Raw genomic sequence first — 23089 nt, 5'->3', positions numbered from 1 at the left:
TGCATGGCAGGCACATCTGGTGGGGACACCCCCCTGCTCCCCATGCTTCCTCTGGCTGCTGGTCACCCCCCGTGGGACACACCCTCAACAGGAGGGATTGTTAGATGGCCAGCGGGTAGCAGGTGTGTCCCGTCCGGCTGGGGGCTCCATGACCCCCTAGGTTACGCTCTGTGGCTATGACAGTGTGGGGGGCTCTTGCTGTGCAACAGGACCCAGCTTGGACAGAACAGCAGAAGCCTGTGCCCTGGGCCACCAGGAGACCCTTCCCTCTCATCCTGCCCCTCCATCTGAGCTCCACCCAGTCCCAGCATGCAGGGGATTTCCCAGGAGGGGACCCGCCAAGGACCTCCCCCAGGCTGGGTGCGTCCCACTCCTTTTCTGGGAAACAAGGCTTTTCCCCTCAGGCAGGCTCAGAGAAGGGCTGGACTACTCCAGATGCAGCCTGGGGGACTCCCGGCCGGCCCCATGGGCCCTGGACCCCGTACCTGACCCCCACGAGGAGCCCATGACTCCCGGTGAGTCACCTCACCTGCAGTTGCATCCCCCCCGCCCCCTGGCCTTGACTCAGCCTTCTCAGCAACCCCTTCCAGGCTCCCACCAGGGACTGGATCTCAGACAGGAAACCATCAGGTCCCCAGCTCTGGCTCAGCCATCCCCATTTGCAGGCAGGCAGTGCCCATGAAGGTCACAGCTCGACCCTGGGTGCCCCTGTGTTGTGGTCACTGTGTTGGAGGGGCGATGGACAGCAGCTCAGACCCCCGTCATTCTAGACACACCGTGGCCAGCAGTCAGTGCCAGCTCCAGCAGGGGCCATGTGGGGAGGGTCCCGAGGACCAGTCTCACCCGGGGAGCCTGTTACCAGGCCTGTGGGTTTCGACATAGCTTGTCCCCAGACGGAAGAGGGACCCCGCCCCTCTCCCCCAGCTGGGAATGAAGGCCCAGCACAGAACCAACCTGGGCTCCACGGGAACCCAGCCCGCCTTCCCAAAGCCCCCACCATGCACGCCCCACGATGGCAACCGGCTGTCCCAAGTCAGCAACAGACACACGTGGAGGGAACACTCCCTCCTTCCCCTCCTGCTGGGGATCAAAAGGAGGTGATGTCAGGCCAATGGAAGATCCTCGTGCCCTGTTCTGAGGGCCCAGAACCCCGGGCCCTGCTGCCCTCCAGCAAAGGCGGCCAGGTCTCCCTCTCTCAAGAGGACACCAGCCCCCACCCCATCTCCAGGGCCAGAGAGGACAGAGACAGGACAATCAGGATCCCAACAGCCGCCTCCGTGGGGAGCTGCACGGGGCAGCACCAGGGAAGCCTGTTTCCAGACAGGACCCCCCGGGAAAGGCAGGCAGGGCTGCCGGGGCAGCAGCTCCAAAGGGAGACCTCATCCCCAGCAGGGGTCGTGTGGGGGTCCTGCTGCCCCGACTCCCCTCAGCAGAAGCCTTCCGATACCTACACTTGTACGGACACAGGGAAAAGTTTGTCTTAAAGATAAAACAAAGCAAACGAAGAAACCGAGAGCAAAGCAAACCCACCCCCAGGACTGGTGGCAGGGAGCCAGCAGGAGCGCCCCTCTGGCACTCAGGGATGAGTCGCGGGCACCACTGGGCGCCAGCCATGCCTACGTGATGTCCCTCTGCCGCGGCGGCCGGTGCACGTTGCGCACGACGCACTTCACCATCCACTCGATGCCCTCGCGCACCCCTTTGCTGTGGAGACGGCAGGCATGAGGGAGGGCCAGCTGCAGCCCCCAGCCCCCGGGCCGAGGGCCCCACTCACCCTGTGAGGGCCGAGCAGGCCTGGGTCAGGCAGTCGCGCCTGCCAATCTTCGAGGTGCAGTCGCTGAACGCAGTCTTGATGTCGGGGATTGAGAGGCAAGTCTGGGGGAAGGCGAAGCAGTGAGGAGCAGGGTCCCACGCACTGCAGGAGACGCCCTGCTCCTGGGGCAGGACGTGGTCTTGGCAGTGAGGGGCTGGGCTCAGGGCTTCTCTGCCTAGAGGGATCCTGCAATGAGTGGTCTCAGAGAGAGGACGGAGCAGGTGGCATAGACGGTCCACAGGAAGTGAGGGATAGACAGAAGTGATTTCCAATGCCCCGACCCGAGGGCACACGTGCTACAGAACAGGCCCCACAGAGTCCCCGCCCCCCATGCAGACAACCACAGAGCAGCCACTACTCAGCTGAGGCAATCCCAAGGGCGGCAGATGGGCCAAAGTCAGAGCTGACTCCCACCCTGGGATCCCTTTGCACACAGGGTCTCCCCACCACGCCTCCAGCCATGCCCGGGGCAGAGGCATAGGCCATGCCCATCCTCCTGTGGAGAGAAGGTGCCCTGCAACGTGGGAGGGCTATGTACACCCGGGACACATACGGCTTGGGGTGTCCAGAGCAGACACCCTATCCTCCACCCCCAGCGATGGGGCACGCTTACTCTGGGGACCACTGTGGGGATGCTGGGATGAGAGGCTCACCTCAACGTCCTGCTTGTTGGCCAGGACCAGGATGGGGACGCCGTCCAGCACCTCACTCGTGACCATCTTCTCTGGGGTAGGTAGAAAAGTGCCAGTAAGTACCCCTCACCTGCCTCTGACTACCGAGGCCTGCCCCCCTCTCTACAAGCGTGCATGCTCACTCTTGGCCATGGCCCCATCTGCCCAGCGTGGGCCTGACGTCCGGCCAAGGCCAGCTCCAGACACACGGGATGGGCAGACTGCACCTGACCGTTCCCCAGCACCCTCCCAGCCCTAGCCAGGCTGTACCCACCAAATGCTCGCTTGGACTCTGACAGCCTTTCCTCATCCGTGGAATCGATGACATAGATGACACCGTGGCACTCTGCGTAGTACTGGGGAGAGGCAGAAAGGGGGTGCTGGGCCACAAGCACCTGGCCACCCAACTGGAAGGCTCTTCTGCGGTGCCTTCAGGGGGTGGAGGGAAGGGCAGAGTGGTGATGTAACCTAAACTGCTTCAGGGGGCTTGCTGACCTTGGGCAGGGGGCGGCCACCACCCTCTGTCCACTTCGCGGGTGCTGAGCCCCCAAACTCTTTAGCATCTGCTCCTAAAACCGCCCACGACCACTGGCCTAACAAGTGGCTGGAGAGGAAGGACAGGACTTGGGAGCTGGAGCCCAAACCAAGCTGACCCCCATGCAGTCCTGGAAGCAGAGGTCACGTGCCAGTGTGGACGGCAAGCCCGGTGGCCATACCACTGATAAGCCACAGAAAGGACACCAAAAGGAGAGGCAGGGCTCAGGACTGGGCCAGCAACATGGAGCTCTGCAGGCTGGACTGGGGCCAGGAGAGCTGTCAGCCCTAGGCATGCATACAGCAGTGGTGTCAGAGCCCAGGGCCTGGGGAAGAGAACTGTGCAGACAAAACTGGGCACATGCACCAAGTGGGGAATGTGAGGGGTGGGCTCATGGAGCGTGGGGCATGGGGGACACGGCCGCAGACTTGGTGACCCCACCGTCTACCCCAGTCAGAAAAGAAGACAGGAAGTGTCCATATCTGCCGAGCCGACAGCAGCATCTCTGCCCCAGCTGTCAGGGGAGCCCGGAAACCTGGGACATCCACGTACACGCGATGCGACAGCAGGCGGGACGAGCTTGTGGCTGGGGAGCTGAAGACCCTGGACAGGTGCAGGCCTGACAGCTCCGGGAAACTCTTGGGGTGTAACCAGGGCATGCTGAAAAATCCCCCCCTCCCCATCTTGTGAGACACGCTTTTGTGTCTGTGCTTGCTGCAGAGAAGGAAGCCCAATGCAGGTGGCCATCCGGGTTCTGCAGGCCGCCAAGTCACACACACACACCTCCCCTGGCCTACACACTGGGTGATGGAGGGCTGCAGGCGCTCCAGGCAGCAAGCTGTCTTGCGACTGACAACTAGGACCTGGCCGGCCTGACAGCATAAGTGTCCATGGCGGGAAGGGGTGCTGCATGGGGCCGGCAGCAAGCCCGGGGAGAGGGTCGCCTCACAGCCCCTGCAGTGTGCGACCCAACCCAGGCAGACGGGTGTCAGGTGATGGCCCGGCAGTGGTGAGAGCAACGGACGCTGGACATCCGGGACTGTGCATGAGCAGCACTGAGGTCACATCAGGCTGCATCAGCCCCAAGGCACCCTGATGGTGGCATCGCCCACAGCCACGCTCTAGAGATCCTTTGGGTGTGGCCTGCAGGGACAGAGGCCAGAAGTGCCCCCTGTGGCAGGCACAGGAGTCCACTAGTCTCATCTGTGTGGGAAGCTGTGGCCCAAAGCTGGTACATGAACAGACCCACAGACAACAGCCCACAACCTGGATGGAAGCGGCGCACATAGGGAAGGTCTACCAGACATCTACCTGGGACAAAACGACAGCAAGCCCAACACCGTGTCCCCGTGCCAGACTGCGCAGGGGGGCCAGGCCCCAGGACGCAGCACCTGGGAATAGGGGAGGGAGCAGGAGCTCTACTTCCCATCCATCCTGGTGACCCACAGGGGGCTCTGCTGCCCGTCCTCACAGCTCTGGGACCCAAAGGGCTGGGAGCATGGTCACCACCAAGGAACCCCTTTACCAAAGGCTCAGGAAGGGACCTACTGGGTCACAAATCCTGGCTGCCTGCTGGGCGTGCTGCACACCGTGGGTTCAGAAGAGACCCCGCCCTGGCAGGGATAACTGACCCCAAGAGTGGAAGGCAGGGTACCCCTCCACGGGGGGCCAGGAAGCTCATGAAGAACCCAGAGCTCAACCGAGAAGTGGGGCTCAGCGATCAGGGGTTCAGACTCTTGTGATGACTCACACCACGGGCAGGAGCGGTAGCTAGAGCAGGGGACACTGCCAGCTGCAAAGCCGCCTCTCCTTCCTCCAGCTTGGCCTTAGGAAATAGCCCCGAAGGAGCCACGCCCCAGTCAGAGGTGTGACACGAGCGGTGGGCCATGCGCCCAGTGAATGAACCTGCTGGCTCCCGCAGGAACTACCTGAACCCACCGAGAGCCTCATCCCCAAATCACAGCTGCCCAAGGCAGCCCACCGTGGTGACCCACCAGGCCAGAAGGGTCCTGGTCAGCTTGGCCTGACATGGGGCAGCTGTGAGGAGCAATTCTCCTCCAGGGCTCCCTGCTGAGCCAGCCACCTGAGCTGACCCTTGCCCCTGCCCAGTCCCACGCTCTCCCAGCTCCCCTCCCAGGAGCTGGTCCTCAACACACATCCTGCACCCCAATCTCCGTCTCGGCACCTGCTCCTGAGACTCTGCCCTATGACGCAATGTCAGGTCCTGTCTCATTCCCCTCGTGAGTCTTGGTCCAGAAGAGCAGGCCCTGGCTTCACTCTGTCTCGGTCCAACTTAAATGGCCATGGAATCTGTTGGTAAACTTGTAGCCACAGGACAGAAGTCAGACCAGAAGACGACACTTCAGAGAGACTGGAAAAAGGTGACTGGGTCCCGACTGCTGCAATCAAACCAGAACTCAAGACCTGGATACTCAGTTCTAAGCACAATGACAACTAGTAAGCGTCGGGGTGAGCACGCCTGTACTCCCAGAATCGGAGCAAGCACACCACCACCACCAGCGTTGGGACAGGGACATTTGTGCCCCGGTGTTGGGCTGCACCAATCCACCAGGAGAGGGCTGCCTACGGCAGAGACTAGGTCTGTCCGGCTCACTGGGGGACCACAGGGCCTGGCACCGGCTGAGATGAAGACAACCCCAGTGTGGGGTGTGTGGGAGGAAGAGCTCCACACTGGGGTCCCAAAAATGCCCCAAACCTGCGTCAGGGAGGAGGCAGTGGCTATAAGCCTCTGAGGACACCCTCCCCTGATGGGGAAGAGGCCACCACAGAGAACAGATCCTAAGGCGGAACGGACGGAAGGGGCACCAGCCAAGGAGACGCGGGCCCCAGTGATGTAGCTGAGCATCTTGCGGGCGTCGTTCCTTCCCCACATCTGTTTCTCAGCCACTTCTTGTCTTGTTTTGTGGTGATTAACAGCAAAATCTCTAACTCAAAAGGAACCAAGTGTGTCCTCACTCTTGGGGGAAGGATGCGGGAGTTGGAATAGGACTGGGGGGAACCCTCAAGAACAAAGCAGGTGATAAAGCCGCTGACGAGACAGAAACAAAAGGGAATCCGCAACTTTCCCGAGGAAGAGGAGGAACGGCGGATGGGTGTCACCCGGAGAAAAATGAAGTGAGGCACAGGCAGTGCGTGGCCAGGGACCCTGTGTGGTGACTCTCTTACCTTGTCCCACAGAGACTGCAGCTCTTCCTGGCCCCCTAAGTCCCAGAACATAAGGCGAGCCTTCCCTACGTCCACAGTGCCGACTGGGGAGAGAAGGGAAAGGGTGAAGCCAGGGCCCTGGTCCCTGACATGCCACCTCCCGGCTCCAGGAGAGGGATGAGCCACTCTGGGGTACCCCGACTGCGGGGCCCACGGGAGCTGCTGACCATCTGCCTGCTGGCATCACAGCTGCCTCGGGAATCAGCCCCACAACCCACAGCCCTGAAGGACGCCCTTACTGTTCAGACCCACGGTGGTAGTGATTTTAGACAGACTCATCCCCTTGTAGTTCTTGTTAAACCGGGTTTTTGACTGTTCCAAAAACGTCTGAAAAGAGAAACAGGACGACAGATAAGGGCTGGATCTTTCCAAACCTGTGTCCCAAACATCGCTCCCGGGGTCTCTTCTACGGGAGCTGGGGGGGACTGGCCGGCGGCCTCCAGCGGGGTTCGGATTCTGTGCAGGCAATAAACATGCAGCGAGGGGTATGGATCCCGGGGGCGGGGGGGGGGGGGTGACGAGGAAGAAGCACCAACCGTCTTGCCAGCATTGTCCAGACCCAGAATGAGAATGCAGTACTCGTCCTTCTGGAACATGTACTTGTACAGGCCGGACAGCAGCGTGTACATCCTGCCCTGCGCGCCCGAAGACACAGGTCATGGGACGGTTTTGCGCTCACCCCGGGCCCCCCCCCCCCGCCCCCGAACTCCTCCCCCCGCCGACCCCCCCCTCCCCGCTCCCCAACTCCTTCCCCGGCCGACCCCCCCTCGCCCCGCCCCCCGAACTCCTCCCCCGGCCGACACCCCCGCCCCGCCCCGCTCCCGAACTCCTCCCCTGGCCGGCCGACCCCCCCCACCCCGTTCCCGAACTCCTCTCACGGCCGACCCCCCCCCCTCCCCGCCCCCCGAACTGCTCCCCCGCCCCGCTCCCCGCCATCACTCCCACTCCACCCCTGCCCCTCCCCGCGCATTCAGCTTCTCGGAGGAGGGGCAGGTCCCGGTCCCCGTCCCGGCCAAGACGTCAGATTTCCCCCGGCTCGGCGGCGCCCCCGGCCGGATACCCCCGCCCCCAGCAGGTACCCGGCAAACTCCCAGCGGGGAGCGTCCGGCGGCTTTCAGAAGCGGGGCTGCGTGGGGACGGCGGGGCGGCGGCCCCGGAGAGGCCATGCGCCCGGCAGGTGGCGCGGACCGACCGGGACGGGAGGCCGCCCGGCCCCCCGCGTTCGACCTCCGACGCCCAGACAGACACGGGGTCTCACGGCGGAGCCCGGTCTGCGAGTCCCCGCCGCGCCCTCGGGCCCGGGGCCCGCCCCACCCGCCCGGGAAGTGGCGACTAGCCCCGTGGCCTACCTCGCGCCCCTCCGGGCCGCGGAGCCGCCGCACGCCTGACCCCGCCGACCTGTGCTGACCCCGCGCTGGCCTCGCGCGGCGCCCGATGGGACGCAGGCCGGCGGCCCGCGGAGGGCGGAGCCGTCCCGGCGCTCCCCGCGCGCTGCGTCCCGGCGCTCCCCGCGCGAAGCACTTCCGGCGGCGGCGGCGCTCGGGAGGAAGTGCCGGTGGGCTGCGAGGGCGGAAGCGGGGGCGCCGGCCGCTCTAGCCGGTGAGGCCGGCGGGGTCTCTATGGCGGCAGCCGGGAGCCCGCGCGGAGGAGAAGGGGCCCGGCCCGGGCGAGGGGGCGCGATCTGGGGCGACTGGGCCGGGGCCCGAGGTGACAGGTCAAACGGAGATGGGCTGAAGCCTGGGGCGGGGAGGCCGCGGCCGGAGCGGAGTCGGAAGGGGGAGGGGCCGCGGGGCGGAGGGCGCCGGGCGCGGAGGGCAGGGAGCCGAGGCTGTGGGGCAGCGGCCGGGTCCGAGAAGCTCTCCAGCCCTTTCTCTCGTCTCTAAAACGGGAGGGAGCCGTGCGTCGGCTCCGCAGGCTGTCGTGAGGACCGCTGAGCGCAGCTGTGGGCACAGGGGGCTGTCAGCCCCGCGGGGGGGGCGCCGGCAACAGGGGCGGCCGATCCGGGGCTGAGCGGCTTGTCCTTCTTGCAGCTCTGGTTCCCGCGCCTCCCGCTGAGGACCCAGGGACCCGCGCCTGCCCTCCGTCCTTCCAGGATGGACGAGGAGAGCCTGCAGAGCGCCCTCCAGACCTATGGAGCCCAGCTGCAGCAGGTGGAGCTGGCGCTGGGTGCCGGCCTGGATCCCTCCGAGCTGGCGGACCTGCGCCAGCTGCAGGGGGACCTGAAGGAGCTCATCGAGCTCACCGAGGCCAGCCTGGTGTCTGTCAGGAAGAGCAAGCTTCTGGCCGCACTGGATGGAGAGCACCCGGCCCCGGACGATGCTGAGTACCTGGCTTTCCAGAAGGCCGTTGCGGAGGCGGTGGAGGTGCCTGTAGCACCCGGGGCAGAGCTGGAGACCGTTCCCGAGCGAGAGGCCAAGCCAGAGCCCAGCCGGCCTGGGCAGGAGGAGGAAGAGGGCGAGGACGAGGACGAGGAGGAGTGGAGTGGGAGGAAGGTGAACGCGCCCTACTACAGCTCCTGGGGCACCCTGGAGTATCACAACGCTATGATTGTGGGCACGGAAGAGGCCGACGACGGTTCCACGGGCGTCCGCGTGCTCTACCTCTGCCCCACTCACAAGTCCTTGAAACCCTGCCCGTTCTTCCTGGAGGGAAAGTGCCGCTTCCAGGAGAACTGCAGGTAACTCCCTCCCCTGGGGGCCCGTCTGGGCGTGAGGGCTTCCCCGCAGGCTCAGGGTCGCGGTGGGTCTGACCAGCAGACAGCTCTGGGGCCGGGTGGGTTCTTAACGGCGCTGGCCTCCGTTACATGTTTATTGGACTTTCTTGACTAAATTGAGGGTGCCCCCCATCACTAGTTTCATTCTTTAGGGTAAAACTCATAAAATAGACTTTATCACGGAGCTGGAGAGCGCAGCGCCCTCACTGTCCACACCCCGATGCCCGCTTCATTGTGGACCGGCCCTTGCCAGCCTCCGTTCAGCTCTTCTCTGTCCTACTTTGCTTTCTGGGACTATTTTAAAGCAAATTCCAAAAATTACTGGTTTTTTATCTATAAATACTTAAGAATGTACCCCTAATAAATTTAGCTATAACATTTTGTTCACATTGAAATTTCCACAACCGTTGCAATGATGTCTTGTTTTTATTAAGTGCATAACTTTGCTTTTGCTCCTTTTTATTTCATCTTTGGAGGGAATATTTACTGAAATGTCTGGTAGATAATTTTCTTTTTTTGTCAATAATCCAGGGAAACTATTTCTAGTTCTTTGGTCGTCATCTTTCTTTATAGATTGTTGCTGGGTCCGGAGTGGTGTTTGACACATTTTTCTGTACGTCTTTCTTTCCTTGTAAGTTTTATTGAAGTGTCGCATACGTACAGGAAAAGTGCATAAATCGTAAATGTACTTGATGAGTTTTCACAAAGCAGACCCATCCGTGTGCTGGTGAACAAATCGGTCAAGGAACAGAGCAGTAGGCTCTGTTGTCCTTTCTGCCATTCGTCCCTCTGGGGTCCCTCCACGCCCCTGGGTGACACATCCCTGTGCTGCTTTCTCGAGGCCAGGCGCTGCTCCTGGAATTGGACACGGATTAGCTCACCTGTGCATCAGCTCCATGAGGTGGGCCCTCCTGTGGCTAAGGTTGCCTGGCTCGGAGGGGCAGCCTGTGAGCCGGCACCAGGGGCGGGCCCACTCGGAGACCACCCCCAACTGCTTTAGCTTTAGGCCCAACGGATGCAGCCTACAACACCCACTCACCACCACGGACTAATGAGCCATTTCCTGGCATTTGCTTAAAAATTCATTTATTTGTCTGAGAAAGAAAGCATGCGTGTGCGTGTGCGTGTGCGGGGTGGGGAGGGGCAGAAGGGGAGGGAGAGAGAGAGTCTCGAGCAGACTGCCTGCTGATTGCGGAGCCTGACTCTGGAACCATGACCTGAGCTGAAACCAACAGTCTGATGCCCAGCCGACTGAGCCACCCAGGCACCCCTGCTTTACATTTTTAAAAAATAAAACAAAAAACGTTGAAACGCCCTCGACTCCCCACTCTGTCACAGCCCCTCCCCATCCTGCGAGGCTACAATCACAACTCAGTTGTGTTTCCCTCTAGCAGATATTAGCTCTTCACAGACATGAGTGTATGTACAAAGAGTACGTAGTTAGGCTATTTTTAAAATGTGGTATCACACAGTATGGTTCATTTTGCAGCTTGCTTCTTTCACTGCACGTGCTTTTGAGAGACGTCTATGTTGATACCTACAGAGCTGTTTAGTTCATTTTAACGGCTGTTATTTTCCCTCACGAATATGCCACATTTTATTTATTCTGTTGCTTTCTGATGTTTTCCAATTTTTATTACAAGCAACTTGCTGTGAACATCTTGGTACCTGCCAAGAATTTCCATAGTACCTAACCCGTGTGGAGAGGGTATGCAGAGTTTCCGTCTCCATATGAAGTACAGTTCCCAGTCCCTAGCTCTCTCTGGAATCGCCAGCCTGTGGTAATATTATCCGACTTGCAGACTCTTGCGCGCTGAAAGCTGGGAAAGTGGTATCGTGATAGGATTTGTATTCCCTTGATTCCCAGTAAGATGTAGCATCTTTTTGTACATTTGTTATAACTTAATCTCTGTATTTCAGTCTCCTTATCTGCGAAACAAATGAGAATTATCTTTCATTGTTGTTGGGAGAATGGAATGCATTAATGTGTGCAAAGAATGTGAACGGTACCTTACATGGTGTAAGGTCACGGTAGATGTTAGCTTTACCTTGCTGTAGACAACTCAGATGTGCGAAGTAAGTACACAGTATGGGGATTACTGTAGCCCCCTAGCAGTCACCACTCGGCTCACAGCTGCGAATTTGCCAACCCCCTGCGAAGCCCCTCCACGTACCTCAAACCAAACGCAGTCTGCTCCCTCCTCCAAGAATGACCACTATTCCAGACTTTTGTTCTAGTCACCTCCTTGTGTTTGTTACAGCTTGTCACCCAAGCGTGACTGTGGTGTGGACACTGCAGTGTAATCTTGCTCAGTAAGCTGCTATGTCTGAATCTGGCTGTGCACACCCTTCTCCCTGCCTTTCCCGGTCTCACGGTTGACTGGAGCACTGGGCCCGTCACTGAGCACCACCGGTGCCGTGCGGCACGCTCCTCTGCCAGCTGGCAGCGGGGTTGAGGGAGCTGTCCCCACGCAGGCTCACCCGCTTTGGCAGGACTCTGGTGCTGTTCTTTCATCAAGACATACTCGGTGTCTAGTTTTTCTGTCGTGATGGTAGCAGCCATTGATGCCGTTGGGGATCAGGGCCCGGTGCACTGATTCAGCGGGATCTTTCTGTCCGTTCATTCTCATTTGCTAGCCATGAAGAGATGCTTTTCTCATCTGTGATTTGGCTACCCAGTGGTACAGTTCGTATAGAAAATGCAGGATACATGCTGGATTTTTGCATTTTCTTTACGTCATTTCCAAGAAAATGAATTGATTCTCTTTCATCCTGAGAAGGTAATAAATAAGCTTTAAAAAGTATTTCTAATATCCTTATGGACTTACGGATTTCAGTATATTTAACAAATTTCAGTCTGTTGAGATGCTGATTTTCTATACAGGTATCCCCCACTTTTCAAAAGTTCATGTTACAACGCTTTTATGAAAGACGTGCATTAGTAACTTTTAACGTATTGTTGTCTTTGGACCTGCAAATGAGTCTCTTATAGATAGCATAGAATTTGATCGTTCTTTTCATCCATCCTTCCGGTTTATGTACTCCACTTGCATCTCAAGTAGCTACTGATGAGGAAAGACTGACCTCAGTCATCTTATTACTTGTTTTTTCTTTTTTTTTTTTTTTAAGATTTTATTTATTTATTTGACAGAGATAGAGACAGCCAGCGAGAGAGGGAACACAAGCAGGCGGAGTGGGAGAGGAAGAAGCAGGCTCACAGCAGAAGAGCCTGATGTGGGGCTCGATCCCACAACGCCGGGATCACGCCCTGAGCCGAAGGCAGACGCTCAACCGCTGTGCCACCCAGGCGCCCCTTTTCTTTTTTTTAAGATTTTATTTTTAACTAAGCCCTACATGCAGTGTGGAGCTCGAACTCACAACCCTGAGATCAGGAGTTGTGCGCTGGGTGCCCTTGTTTTCTGTAGGCCTTATGTCACTTGCTTCTCCGTTTCCTCATCATTGCTTTCTTCGGTGTTTGTTTTTTCCGTCGTATCACTTTGATTCCCTTTGATTCTTTTTGACATATTTTTATGTTATTTTCCTAATGACACTCTCTGGATTATGGTTAACATAGCAATCTAGTTTGAATAATGTCAGCTGAGCCTCCATAGTGCACGGAAACTCTACCACACAGTCCACCCACCCTTGTGTCGTTACTGTTAAAAATTACATCTTTGTACTCGTGTGCCCAGAAATACAGGTGTAGGACTATTACTTCATGCATTTGTCTTTCAAATCACAGGAAAAAAGGATGAGTTGCCACCCCCCCAAAAAAGTAATAATAATACTGGTTTTTATATTTACCTATGTAGTTGCTCTTATCAGTGTTCACGTGGCTTGAGTTATGGTCTAGTGTCCTTCTGTTTCATGTGAAGGTCTCCCTTTTAGCATTCCTTGTAGGGCAGGTCTATGAGCAGCGAACTCCTGTGCTCTTGTCTATATCGGGATGTCTTAATTTCTCTTTCAAAGGATGGTTTTGCCAGATATAGAATTCTTGGTTGACAGGATTTTTTCTTTCTTTCAGGACTTTTAAGTATGCCGTCCCGCTGCCTTCTGGCCTCCATAGCTTCTGATGAGAAGTTGGCAGTTAACCTTATTGAGGGGCCCTTGTACACGAAGAGGGCCTTCTCTGTCACTACTTTCAGGATTTTCTGTTTGTTTTGGGTTAAAGGAACTGTACCTGTAAATGGGCCTTTAGTGACATGGTGGTAAGGTGTGAGACGGGAAGCGTTCTCTAGTCCTCGGATCAGACGGCAGGCTTTTAGGGAGCCTGTGCACCCAGATCATGAGCTTCACGTGGACTTCTCAGTCACACACATGCCCCATCGAGGGGGCACAGGACGGCTGGACTGGGCTGGATTTCGGGGTTTCTCCAACCCCCAGTTCAACTAGGTCCTGATAAAACCCCATCAGATTAGGCTCCGTTGAACAGTTTCCCCTGAGGACAGGCCTCATTAAAAAGAACAGAGTAGAGTGCTCAGAGGTATTTCAAGATGGTCCCTTTCCCCCTCTCTGCAGCATTCACTGTGAGAACCTGGTAGAGCTCCTGGAGTGAAACTCACAAAAGCGTGAGGACCCTGGGATGGCTGGGTGGCTCGTCGGTGAAGCGTCTGACTTCGGCTCAGGTCATGGTCCCAGGGTCCTGGGATCGAGCCTGCGTCGGGCTCCCTGCTCCGTGGGGAGTCTGCTTCTCCCTCTCCCTCTGCCCCTGCTTGTGCTCTCTGTCTTTCTCTCTCTGTCTCTCAAATAAAGAAATAAAACCTTTATTTAAAAAAACGTGAGAGCCCCATGGGCCCCCCTGGAGGTTCGAACTCTCAGACTTGTGCACACCGAGCCACCAGCAGCCCTCAGTCACAGTCAGGGTCACCTCTCCAGCACTGGGTCCTGCGGTGGCTCCTGCCAGGGGCTTACCGCACTGGTAAGCTGTGATGCTCTGTTAGCTACCTGTTGGTCTCTCCAACTTTGGCCAAGCAGTGTGCCCTGTGATCTTTCTTCTCTTACGGATCTAAGAGGAGTTAGTGATTTCTTTCATTTTTTTCAGCTTTTTAGCTGTGCTTCCAACAAAGGGGCAACTTCCTAACTTCTTACGCGCCAGATGGACGCCGGAAGTGTCCTGTCTAGTGAGCCGCTCGTTCTAGTTACTGACTTTTCAACTTCGGAATTTCCCCTTTATTCTTTTTATCTATTCTCTATGTCTGTTTTAAGATTCACTATTTCTTGAATCATTGTCATTATATTTTTATTTATTGAATATACTCACACTATCTGCTTTGAGGTCTTTGCAAGATTCAACCTAGGGGCCCACTCAGTCAGATTCTTGTTTTCCTAAATATGGGTCACAGTTGACTGTTTGCATGTCTCCTCAGTTTTTATCGAAAGCCGTACATTTCGGATAATATCTGGTAGCCGCTCTGACTCTGCCTCGCTCTCCTCAGCAGGCTCTACTGTGTGTTTGCTGGACTTCCGCTATGAAGTCTGTTCCTGCTCAGCTTCTGCGGGCTCTGCTCAGACCTCTTAGTTTATATTTACTTTTTAGCCTGGCTTTTTAGGACTCGCGGTGTGGCTTAGCGGCCAGCCAATGATTTAGGCAGAGGTTCTTCTCAAACACTCTTGCCCGAAAGGCTTCTCCCCACCGGTCCATCAGTCTCTGTGGGCTGAGGGGCACACTCCAAGTGCAGCCAGCCCCCAGTCCCGCTCTGCTTTCACTTGACCCCGGCATCTCTTGAAGCTCCCAAAGCGTGCACAATGTTTCCTGGAGAAGCAGGGGCGCTTGAGGGGTGGAGCCCTTCTGTGGTCATTTCATTTTCGGGTCCTGAAGTACCTGTTAGGTCCTTGCTAAATACCCCCTGTTCGACAGCTGGGCCCAAAGGCACCAGAGCTGTCCGTTTTATCCGGTTCGTCCCTTTACGAGGCCCTGGGTCTCATCCCTGTCATACTTCCACCCAGGGGCCAGCCGGTAGCACCCCCCCTGTGAAGGCTGCAGACATTTCCACCTCCCGTTCTGACCCAAAGCTGGGCACTGTTTCAGAAATAATGACTTCCATTTCCAGAGTTCTGAAGCTGTGAGTTTGGACCATTCTGCTTAGTTTTAGCCTTACTTTTCTATACTTGGTCACAACTGGAACTCAGAACCTTCTTTATAGTTCTAAATACTTGTTTTCAGGTTCAGGTTTTGTTTACTCTGGAATGCATTTCCGTGAATGCTGTGAGGTAGGTGATTGAGTTGGGTTTTTTTAATACGGGAGACCAGTTTCTAATCTCTTCCTTATGAAACCAGCAGTCCATCCTTTCCTGACTGGTTGGTAGTATCCCCTCCGTCGCATAGGACGTGTTGCGTGTGCGCGGTGCTCTTCCCGGGTGCTCTTTTTCTTTCCATTAGTCAATTTGCCCATTGTCTTAGTTTTAAATTCATTTTACAGGTATGCCATTAACTACTTCTGTATTTGGTTAACATCCTTTGAGCCAAATCTTTGCATACTTTCATTATTATTTTTCTAGAATCATTTCTTAGACGTGCTTTCCCAGATTGAGGAGGGTACCAAATTTTCAGGCTTCTATTATCACTGAAGATTCCTGCAGAGAAGTTTTCAGTGGTGGTGTCTGGGGTCCCGTGTCTGGGGGCATGTGGAGAGCGTGTGTGTGCGCACATGTCTGTGAAGCCACCTGTGTCTGAGGCACGCGTGTCTGTGGGAGTGCTGAAGTGGGTGTGTGTTTGAATTCAGTCGTGGGTGGAGGTAGACCTCCTGTTTTGAACACATCGGTTGCTCCTTGGTTGAACAAGGGTTTCCAAGCAGAGTCGCCACTGCACTGCGTTTAGGGCCCGGTCTTGCAGCTGCTGGTGCTGCGCCCTCGTTGGCAGTGTCCTGAGGGCCTGAGGACAGTCAGGGAGGAGGAGGAACTGCCCACAGTCTTGCCAGGGGAGGTGTCCAAGGCCATCTTTGTCCACCCCTGAGAGAGGATGGAGCCCCTTCCTTTGCGTTCCCTGTGCCACCACCGGTTCCTGCCTGGAAGGACTTGCCATGGGCCAGCATCAGCTCTGCGTCGTGGGGTAAATGCCGGTCCCCGATGGCTCCTGTAGGGTTAGGACGGTTTCCTCTTTGAAGTGCTGGCACAGGGGAGTGGATATGTGGTTAGTCTTTCATGCCTTTATTTGGGAGAGTTGAAGTTTGTAGTCCTTTGTCCCCACATTTCTTCCTCTTTCTTCGCCTCTTTCTTCTCCCCTCCCCTCCCCTCCCTCTCTCGGTTTTGGTTTTAATCTCACTGGTTCACTGATATCTAAAGGTCAGGACGTCACTGTTACACCTGTTCTCCTACTTGGTTTGGGAAGGACTCAGTCCTGTGAGCGCACATACACAAACACACCCGCCTTGATTATCTGCTCGTGCTGGGGCCTCCTGCCTGCCCGAGAGGCGACGGGAGCTGTAATCCCACGCTTCTCTGCCCACCACGTTGTTACTCTACCCAGAGGGCTGGAGAGTGGTGCGAAGAAGCATCTTGTCCTCAGGGTAGCCAGGTCCATCCTGCAAATGAGAGAGTGTGTGCGCATGCACGTGTGTGTGCGCGCGTGTGCGCATGTGTGTATGTATGTGCTTGCGTTTGTGTGCAGAGGTATATGTACGTGTGTGAATGGATGTGTTTCTGTGCACACGTGTGTGTGTGTGTGTGTCCGTTTGTCTCCCGTCTCTCCCTCCCTTCAGGGCAATGCCCAGGCAGGTGGACTAGGTTCTCCTCGGTTCACTTGCCCCTGGTGCGCTGTCTGAGCCCCTGTCCCCTGCGGTTGTCTTGGCAGGTTCTCCCATGGGCAGGTGGTCTCTGTGGATGAGCTGCGCCCCTTCCAGGACCCGGACCTGAGCTCCCTACGGGCCGGCTCTGCCTGTCTGGCCAAACAGCAGGATGGCCTCTGGTACCCAGCTCGGATAACCGGTGAGGCTGCCCACGGGCCTCTCAGACAGGGCCCTTCCTGGAGAGCCCTGTTCCATGCCCAAGCGGAGCGAGACCACCCTCGACCTCGGTCCCACCTTCGTTCCAACAGTGGGGTTCCTACCACCTTTTGAGGCCACTGACCTGGCCTGTCTTTGTCCCTTGCCTCCAGATGTGGATAACGGCTACTATACAGTCAAGTTTGACTCACTTCTGCTGAAGGAGGCCGTGGTGGAGGGGGATAGCATCCTGCCCCCACTGCGCACAGATCCCTCAGGGTCCTCGGACTCTGACGGCGGCGACGCGGATGACCCTAGCTACGCCAGAGGTATGCCGGCAGGTCAGAATCCCAGAAGCCAGCAGGGGAAGCACTGACAGCAGTCACTGTGCGAGGCTTCCGGCTGGCGGGGCCTGTGACCATCTAACCAGACAGTTGGAGGGTGTGACTGCAGGGAAGTGGGCTGTGCTCAGCAGAGGGGGCACTCGTGCCTGAGGAGGTGGGGGGAAATGAGAGAGTGTGTGCAGGGTGTGGGGCAGATCCTGAGACCCACAGATGCAGAGACCTGGCTCTTGTCTTCAGGGAGCACATGTGAGGGTTACAACTCCACGCCCTGCACGCTGAAGCAGTGTCTGCTAAGTCAGGGCAGACACGCAAGTCAGCATGCAAGAAGGGGCTGGCGGGGCATGGGGTACAGGCAGGAGCAGCTCCTTCCAGTGGTCTCCACACGGGCTGGGAGTCTGGTGGGTAGAGGAGAGGCTGTGTCCGGACAGCCTGGGGCAGGAGAGTTTCAGGAATAGCTGGAGGCATCCAGCCCTCCCGAGGGGTCAGTTAGGGTGTAGAGGGGAGGCATTCCTGCGGATTCTGTTCTGTGAGTCGGTAGTTTCTGAACCCCCGTGTTCACGGTGGTGGCAGGGAGGACCGAGCCATGAAGGTGGTGGTGACTTTCTATAAGGGGAGGAGGGGAGCTCACCGCCTGAGAAGGCAGGTCAGGGGAGGGCTTGAGTGGGGAGGTCTAGAGCAGACTCTGCCACACTCGGCCCTGAGTTCAGCCTTATAGTCACGTGCCAACAACAGGTCTGGGCAATTGATGGAGAGCCCAAGGTGCAAGGCTTCATGGCCTGGGCCAGAGCTGAGCTCCTGGGCTAACACTGGCTGAAGCCGGGGTGCTCCCCATCTGGTGGGGCCGAGCCGCTGCCCTCTTTCCTGCAGTGGTGGAACCCAGTGCTGCTGACCACGGGACCTGCAGCTCCGCTTTCGCTGGCTGGGAGGTGCACACACGGGGCATCGGCTCCAGACTCCTTGCCAAGATGGGCTACGAGTTTGGCAAGGGTGAGTGTGTGCTGCCCTGGGGAGGGGAGGGGGCCGCCACAGCCCCACTGGGGTCCGGCAGCAGGAGTGCCAGCCCTGTGCACCCCCAGGTCTGGGCCGACACGCGGAGGGCCGGGTGGAGCCCATCCACGCTGTGGTGCTGCCTCGAGGGAAATCTCTGGACCAGTGCGCAGAGATCCTGCAGAAGAGGACCCGGGGCAGGGAGCCTGGCGCCCAGAGGCCCCCGAAATGCCAGGGGCGTGGGGGCGCACGCCCGCCCCCCCGAAATGTATTTGACTTTCTGAACGAAAAGCTGCAGTGCCGGGCGCCTGGGGCCCTGGAGGCTAGGGTGGCCCCCCCAGGGAGGAGGAGCAGTAAGGAAATGTACCATGCCAGCAAGAGTGCCAAGCGGGCCCTGAGCCTGCAGCTCTTCCAGACGGAGAAGAAGATCGAGCAAACCCAGCGGGACATCCGGGGCATCCAGAAGGCCCTTGCCCGAAACACCGGCCGGTATGTGTGGGGCCAAACTCCAGGCAGAGGGCAGACCCCAGGGTGGCAATACCTTCAGCCCTGCTGTGGGCACCCAGCCCCCGGTTCCCCTGTAGGAACTTGCACTGACCCGAGGGTGGTAGCTATCCGAGGAGGGGCTGGCTGCTTGGAGGAGGATGGGCAGCGGCCACAGCAGTGTGGGGGCTTCGTGCCAGTGGCCCAGCAACCCACCCTGAATGCCAGGCTCCTCTCTAGGCACAGTGTGACGGCAGCCCAGCTGCAGGAGAGGCTGGCGGGAGCCCAGCGGGAGTTGGGGCAGCTCCAGGCGCAGGAGGCAGGCCTGCAGCGCGAGCAGAGGAAAGCGGACACCCACAAGAAGATGACTGAGTTCTAGAGCCCCCGTGCACGCAGTGGACAGAGCTCAGGGACCCCAGCGCCTGGCCTCCCTCTGGAAGACTCGCTGTCACCCAGCAACTAGATGCCACTGGCAGAGGGGCTGGCCTGCTCCCAGACTAACCCCTGCGGCAAGCCTTCTTGTTGGCCTAGGGCGTGTGGACACTGCTGAATGGATATGGGGCTGCAGGGGTCACTTCTGGACACTTACTTGCCCGTTGAGCCCACCTGCCAGTGTCTTAGGGGTCTCCTTAGCTAGGACATTAAAGTGCTTGTGTTGTGTCTTTCAGTGAAGGCTCAACTGGCTTGTGGGGTCTTTGGGGCTGGAGGGGTCTCTGCACTGGGCCATGGGGCCGGGCTGGAAGGGCCCTAAGTGAGGCCGATGCCCCCTGCCCAGAGGCGGAGGGCCCAAAGGACTGGCATTCTCTTTGCTGTCTTGGACGGGGCTCTGCCAGCAGCTCTGAGGAGGGTCAGAGCTTAGCGTGCCCCCCGTATTGCCTGACCCCCACAAATGTGTGGAACTTGATGCCGCAGCAGTGGGAGGGGGTCGTGGCGAGTAGTGAGTCCTTGGGAAGCACTGTTAATGAGGCAGGAAGACCTCATGGGTTGGGTTTGGAAGTCTGAAAGCCTGGGATATAGTCCGAGGGTTTGGTGGCCCCGAGACCGCCCAGTTCCCGTGCTGTGCTTGTGTCCACGCCAGCGTGAGGGTGGACACACGTGAGTTAGGCTCTGGGAGCAGTGCCAGCGTGCCGTGTACTCCTGCCGAGTGATGTCTAGACCTCACCCAGGGCTGCGGCAGGAGCCATGTCAGCAGAGCGTTGAGTGGCTGCGTGGGGAGATGCAGGGAGATGCAGAGACAGGAAGTGAGGTGGGGCGCTCAGCGGAGGGCGGCACAGAGACGCCTCGCAGGGTGCCCAAGCCGCTGGGCCTGCTCCAGACGGGGCTGATGAAGAGACGCTGCGCGCGGGGCCGTGGTAAGTGCCTGTTCTGGCATCTAGCCTGGTCAGGTCCCCAGACCCCGTGGTGCCCTCCTGGGGGCAGCTGAGGGTTGGGGTCTGGGAGGACCAGGTTAGCCAGCCTGGACCCTCCTATGAGGTAAGCCCACTCCCTGGGTCTGGGCAGACTGGCTCCTGTCTCCAGAGACACCCCACCCCAGCAGCTCTGCTAAGATCCCAGGAAGGAGACCACAGTCTGATGGCACGGACAGTTGGATGGGAGGGGTGGAGAGCCAGGGAGAAGTGGGTGGGGGCAGTCAGGAGCCAAAGCAACCTCTCCCTGCCTGCTGACCCCTCCCCTGCCTTTCCAGCCCCTCAGGGGACCAAGTTCTTCGGTGGATGGCTGGAAGGGGGGGGCATCACCTGAGACAGTGGCCTGTGCCTCAGAGGGCCGAGGGTGTGACCTCAGGGCTTCCCTAGGTCCCAAGTCGAGGCTACGGTGAACACAGCAGGCCCTTGGCCTACTCACAACTCCCCTGCCCCTTCTCAGCAGCCACGTTCAGCTACCGTTTGGGTCACCCTCGCCCACTCAGGTACTCACGGGGCCCCGTAGAGCACACCTCCTTACACGTCAGTAGGAGCCCCCTCCAGAGGTGGGAAGGTGGCTGCTAGGGCTTGGACCGCCATGCTTCTGTAGGAAGGGGGGGCCGTGGAGCCTTGGGGTTTCCTGTGTGCTGAGTCAGAGCACCCCAGGGGGAGGGGACTGCCCAGCAGCTTGAGGTGCAGCAGGGAGGCTGCCAGGTAGGTGCCCAGCCTCTCTGCCCCCAGCAGCCATGTCTTCTTGCCCCCAGGCTTACCTGTGGCTTTGAAGGATGGGGCCACAGGTGCCCTCAGCCCCTCCTGCCTTCTGGGTCCTAGGGTGCCTTGCCCTGTTCCTCTGGCTGTGGACACTGTGCACAGCCTGTCACAGGTATGTCCATCCCTGGCCTGGCTTTGGTGTGGGGCAGGGCTCCAAGCAGGTTTGGCTCCGTGCAGGAGACTCCCTACTGGGCCTTGCCCCAGAGGCTGCACTTTGGCCCCACATCTCTGCCTCCCTGGCCTGATGAGACTCTTGCCCCCAGGAAGCAGGTGCAGAGGCAGCAGGCCAGGCCCCGGGGCGGTGCGATGCCCGTGGAAGCGGTGAGTGCCAGGCTGTCCCCAGGGCCAGGGTGGGACCAGCACAGGACCGACCAGCCTTCCTTGCCCCCAGTCACTGCTGAGAGGACACCACGTCTGCACCCTCAGCAAGTCGGACACCAGACTGCACGAGCTGCACCAAGGCCCCAGTGGCTGCAGAGGTGAGCGGAGCCGGGAGGGGTGGGACCTGGGTGGCGGGCAGGGCTTGCACCCTGTGGCTGCTCTGCTGCTCCCCAATTGTTCCCTGCCCCCCTGCCCCAGTAACCTCTGTCTTGACCCCACCCCTAGCCCCGAGGCCTGCCAGCATGGATATCCTGCGCCCACAATGGCTGGAGGTGTCCAGAGGCACCAGCAGACCTCTGGCAGCCTTCTCACACTGGGAACTGCCCTGGGCAATGCCCACTGCCACCTCACCCTCCATCTGCCCGGAGGCCACCTATTCCAATGTGGGGCTGGCTGCAATCCCCAGAGCCAGCCTGGCAGCCAGCCCTGTGGTGTGGGCAGGGGCACGGCTGACCAGCAGCTATGCCAGGCCTGGGCCTGAGGCCAGACCCGAGGTGGCTGAGTATGCTTGTATCCAGAAGCTAAAGGAAACAGATCAGGGCCCCCAAAGCCTGGGTCAGGGGAAGGCCGAGCTGACCCCAGCTGTTCAGGTAAACCGGAGTGGATGGGGTAGGGTGGGTAGGGCTGTGCAGGTCCTTGAAGGAGTAGATGGTGCTGACCCCTCTTGGGTTGGCTTCCTCTCTCCCAGGTGGACATCCTGTACTCCAGAGTCAGGAAGCCTAAAAAGAGGGACCCAGGACCTTCCACAGACCAGCTGGACCCCAAGAACAGGGGAGTTATTCCGCCTCTGGGAAGTGACCAATCCTACGAGACCCTCCCACTCAGAGGCCTGGGCAAGGATGATGGACTGCTGGAAAATGTGTATGAGAGTGTCCAGGAGATGGCCTGCCCAGCACCTGGAGCCCTCCAGCTCTAGCTGTTAGCATGAGTGCACCTGTGCAGGGCGTGGAGGCTCCTGGCTTCCCCAGCCTCAACCTAGGGAGGGGTCTCTCCCACTCCCCATCTGCTTTGGACAACCAAGTATAGAGTTCCTCCTTCCAGAGTACTGCCCAACCCCCATTCCCTGCCCCCGCCCCCCTGAAGTTGGCAGCATGAAGTCCAGATCCCAAGGCTTCCAGTCTGTGAGGTCCCTGGGGGTCCTGGCTGCAGTGGCCTCTTGGCCTCTCCCAAGGTCTTAATAAATCCCCAGCGCAGGGGGGGGGGGTGAATACGGCGTGCTTCGCTGCCTACTTTTCTCGAAAGACTGGGAAGGTTGCGGGGATTGTCTGGAAGGACCCTCCTGCCTGCGGTGCCTGGGCCCTGTCACCTGAAGCCGTGCTCGGCTGGTTTCAGAAGGCCGTATGGGGAAGGGAGGCAAGCTCTAGGGGTGGTGGTCCCCAGGACAAGTCGGTCTTAGCGCGTGTTGCAGCCGGCCCGCGAGCTGACCGCCCCAGGGTGGGACTTGGACCCTGAACACTAAGGGAGGGCTCCGCCGCCCAGCCCCTGGTGTTACATAAGGTACGGGGGTAGGTGGGCAGTCGTGCGTTAAAGAATAACCTGCTCCCGGGAAGCCCGCCAAGGAGACGCGGCCCCTTCCCCGGATCTGGCAGCTCTGCGCGCAGACACACCCGCGAGTAAGCCGGACTTCCCCGGCGGCGGGGGCGCACGGGCACCCCGGGCTCCGCAGGGCCGAGGGGCCAACAGGCCCTCGCGGTGCCGCGAGTGGGGCCCTTTCCCCAGGCCGCGCTGCTGCGGCCGGCTCGGGGGCCGGGCCTCGGGGCGCAAGCCAATGGGAGAGCGGCTGGCCCCGGCCGCGGGCCACCTCGGAATGTTGATACAGCGCGCGAGCCAATGGGCGTGCGCCAGGG

The 23089-nt window shown here is 58.9% G+C and overlaps 3 protein-coding genes across 6 annotated transcripts; 2 read left to right on the top strand and 1 right to left on the bottom strand.

Moving 5' to 3' along the window:
• Positions 1 to 1470: 1470 nt before the first annotated feature.
• Positions 1471 to 7723, bottom strand: ARFRP1 (ARF related protein 1). 2 transcript variants are annotated; one of them, XM_045794709.2, is made up of 8 exons: positions 7594 to 7723; positions 6781 to 6879; positions 6484 to 6571; positions 6206 to 6288; positions 2759 to 2840; positions 2467 to 2537; positions 1775 to 1875; positions 1471 to 1704 (listed from the first exon to the last, which is right to left on the bottom strand). In XM_045794709.2, the coding sequence occupies exons 2-8, from the start codon at positions 6871 to 6873 to the stop codon at positions 1617 to 1619; spliced, it is 606 nt and encodes a 201-aa protein (XP_045650665.1). In that variant the 5' UTR covers positions 6874 to 6879; positions 7594 to 7723; the 3' UTR covers positions 1471 to 1616. The 2 variants fall into 2 exon arrangements, with proteins under 2 accessions (XP_045650665.1, XP_045650673.1); XM_045794717.2 differs by having other exon boundaries at positions 6781 to 6874; positions 7594 to 7710.
• Positions 7724 to 7727: 4 nt separating this feature from the next.
• On the top strand, positions 7728 to 19357 carry ZGPAT (zinc finger CCCH-type and G-patch domain containing). Of its 3 annotated transcripts, none has more exons than XM_045794545.2 (7): positions 7728 to 7843; positions 8275 to 8921; positions 16747 to 16880; positions 17050 to 17205; positions 18088 to 18207; positions 18297 to 18696; positions 18931 to 19357. In XM_045794545.2, exons 2-7 carry the CDS (start codon positions 8338 to 8340, stop codon positions 19067 to 19069), a joined length of 1533 nt encoding a protein of 510 aa, XP_045650501.2. In that variant the 5' UTR covers positions 7728 to 7843; positions 8275 to 8337; the 3' UTR covers positions 19070 to 19357. The 3 variants fall into 3 exon arrangements, with proteins under 3 accessions (XP_045650501.2, XP_045650485.2, XP_045650491.2); XM_045794529.2 differs by having other exon boundaries at positions 7786 to 7951; XM_045794535.2 differs by having other exon boundaries at positions 7786 to 7958.
• A 138-nt stretch (positions 19358 to 19495) lies between these two features.
• Positions 19496 to 23073, top strand: LIME1 (Lck interacting transmembrane adaptor 1). Its single transcript, XM_045794559.2, has 6 exons — positions 19496 to 20596; positions 20855 to 20973; positions 21125 to 21182; positions 21253 to 21340; positions 21468 to 21832; positions 21931 to 23073. The coding sequence occupies exons 2-6, from the start codon at positions 20876 to 20878 to the stop codon at positions 22156 to 22158; spliced, it is 837 nt and encodes a 278-aa protein (XP_045650515.1). The 5' UTR covers positions 19496 to 20596; positions 20855 to 20875; the 3' UTR covers positions 22159 to 23073.
• The last annotated feature ends 16 nt before the right edge of the window (positions 23074 to 23089 follow it).

This window comes from Ursus americanus, chromosome 22, assembly GCF_024610735.1.
Source record: "Ursus americanus isolate L20-20 chromosome 22, mUrsAme1.1.p, whole genome shotgun sequence".
In the NCBI taxonomy this organism is placed as follows: domain Eukaryota; kingdom Metazoa; phylum Chordata; class Mammalia; order Carnivora; family Ursidae; genus Ursus; species Ursus americanus.
This window is presented reverse-complemented; position numbering and strand designations above follow the sequence as displayed.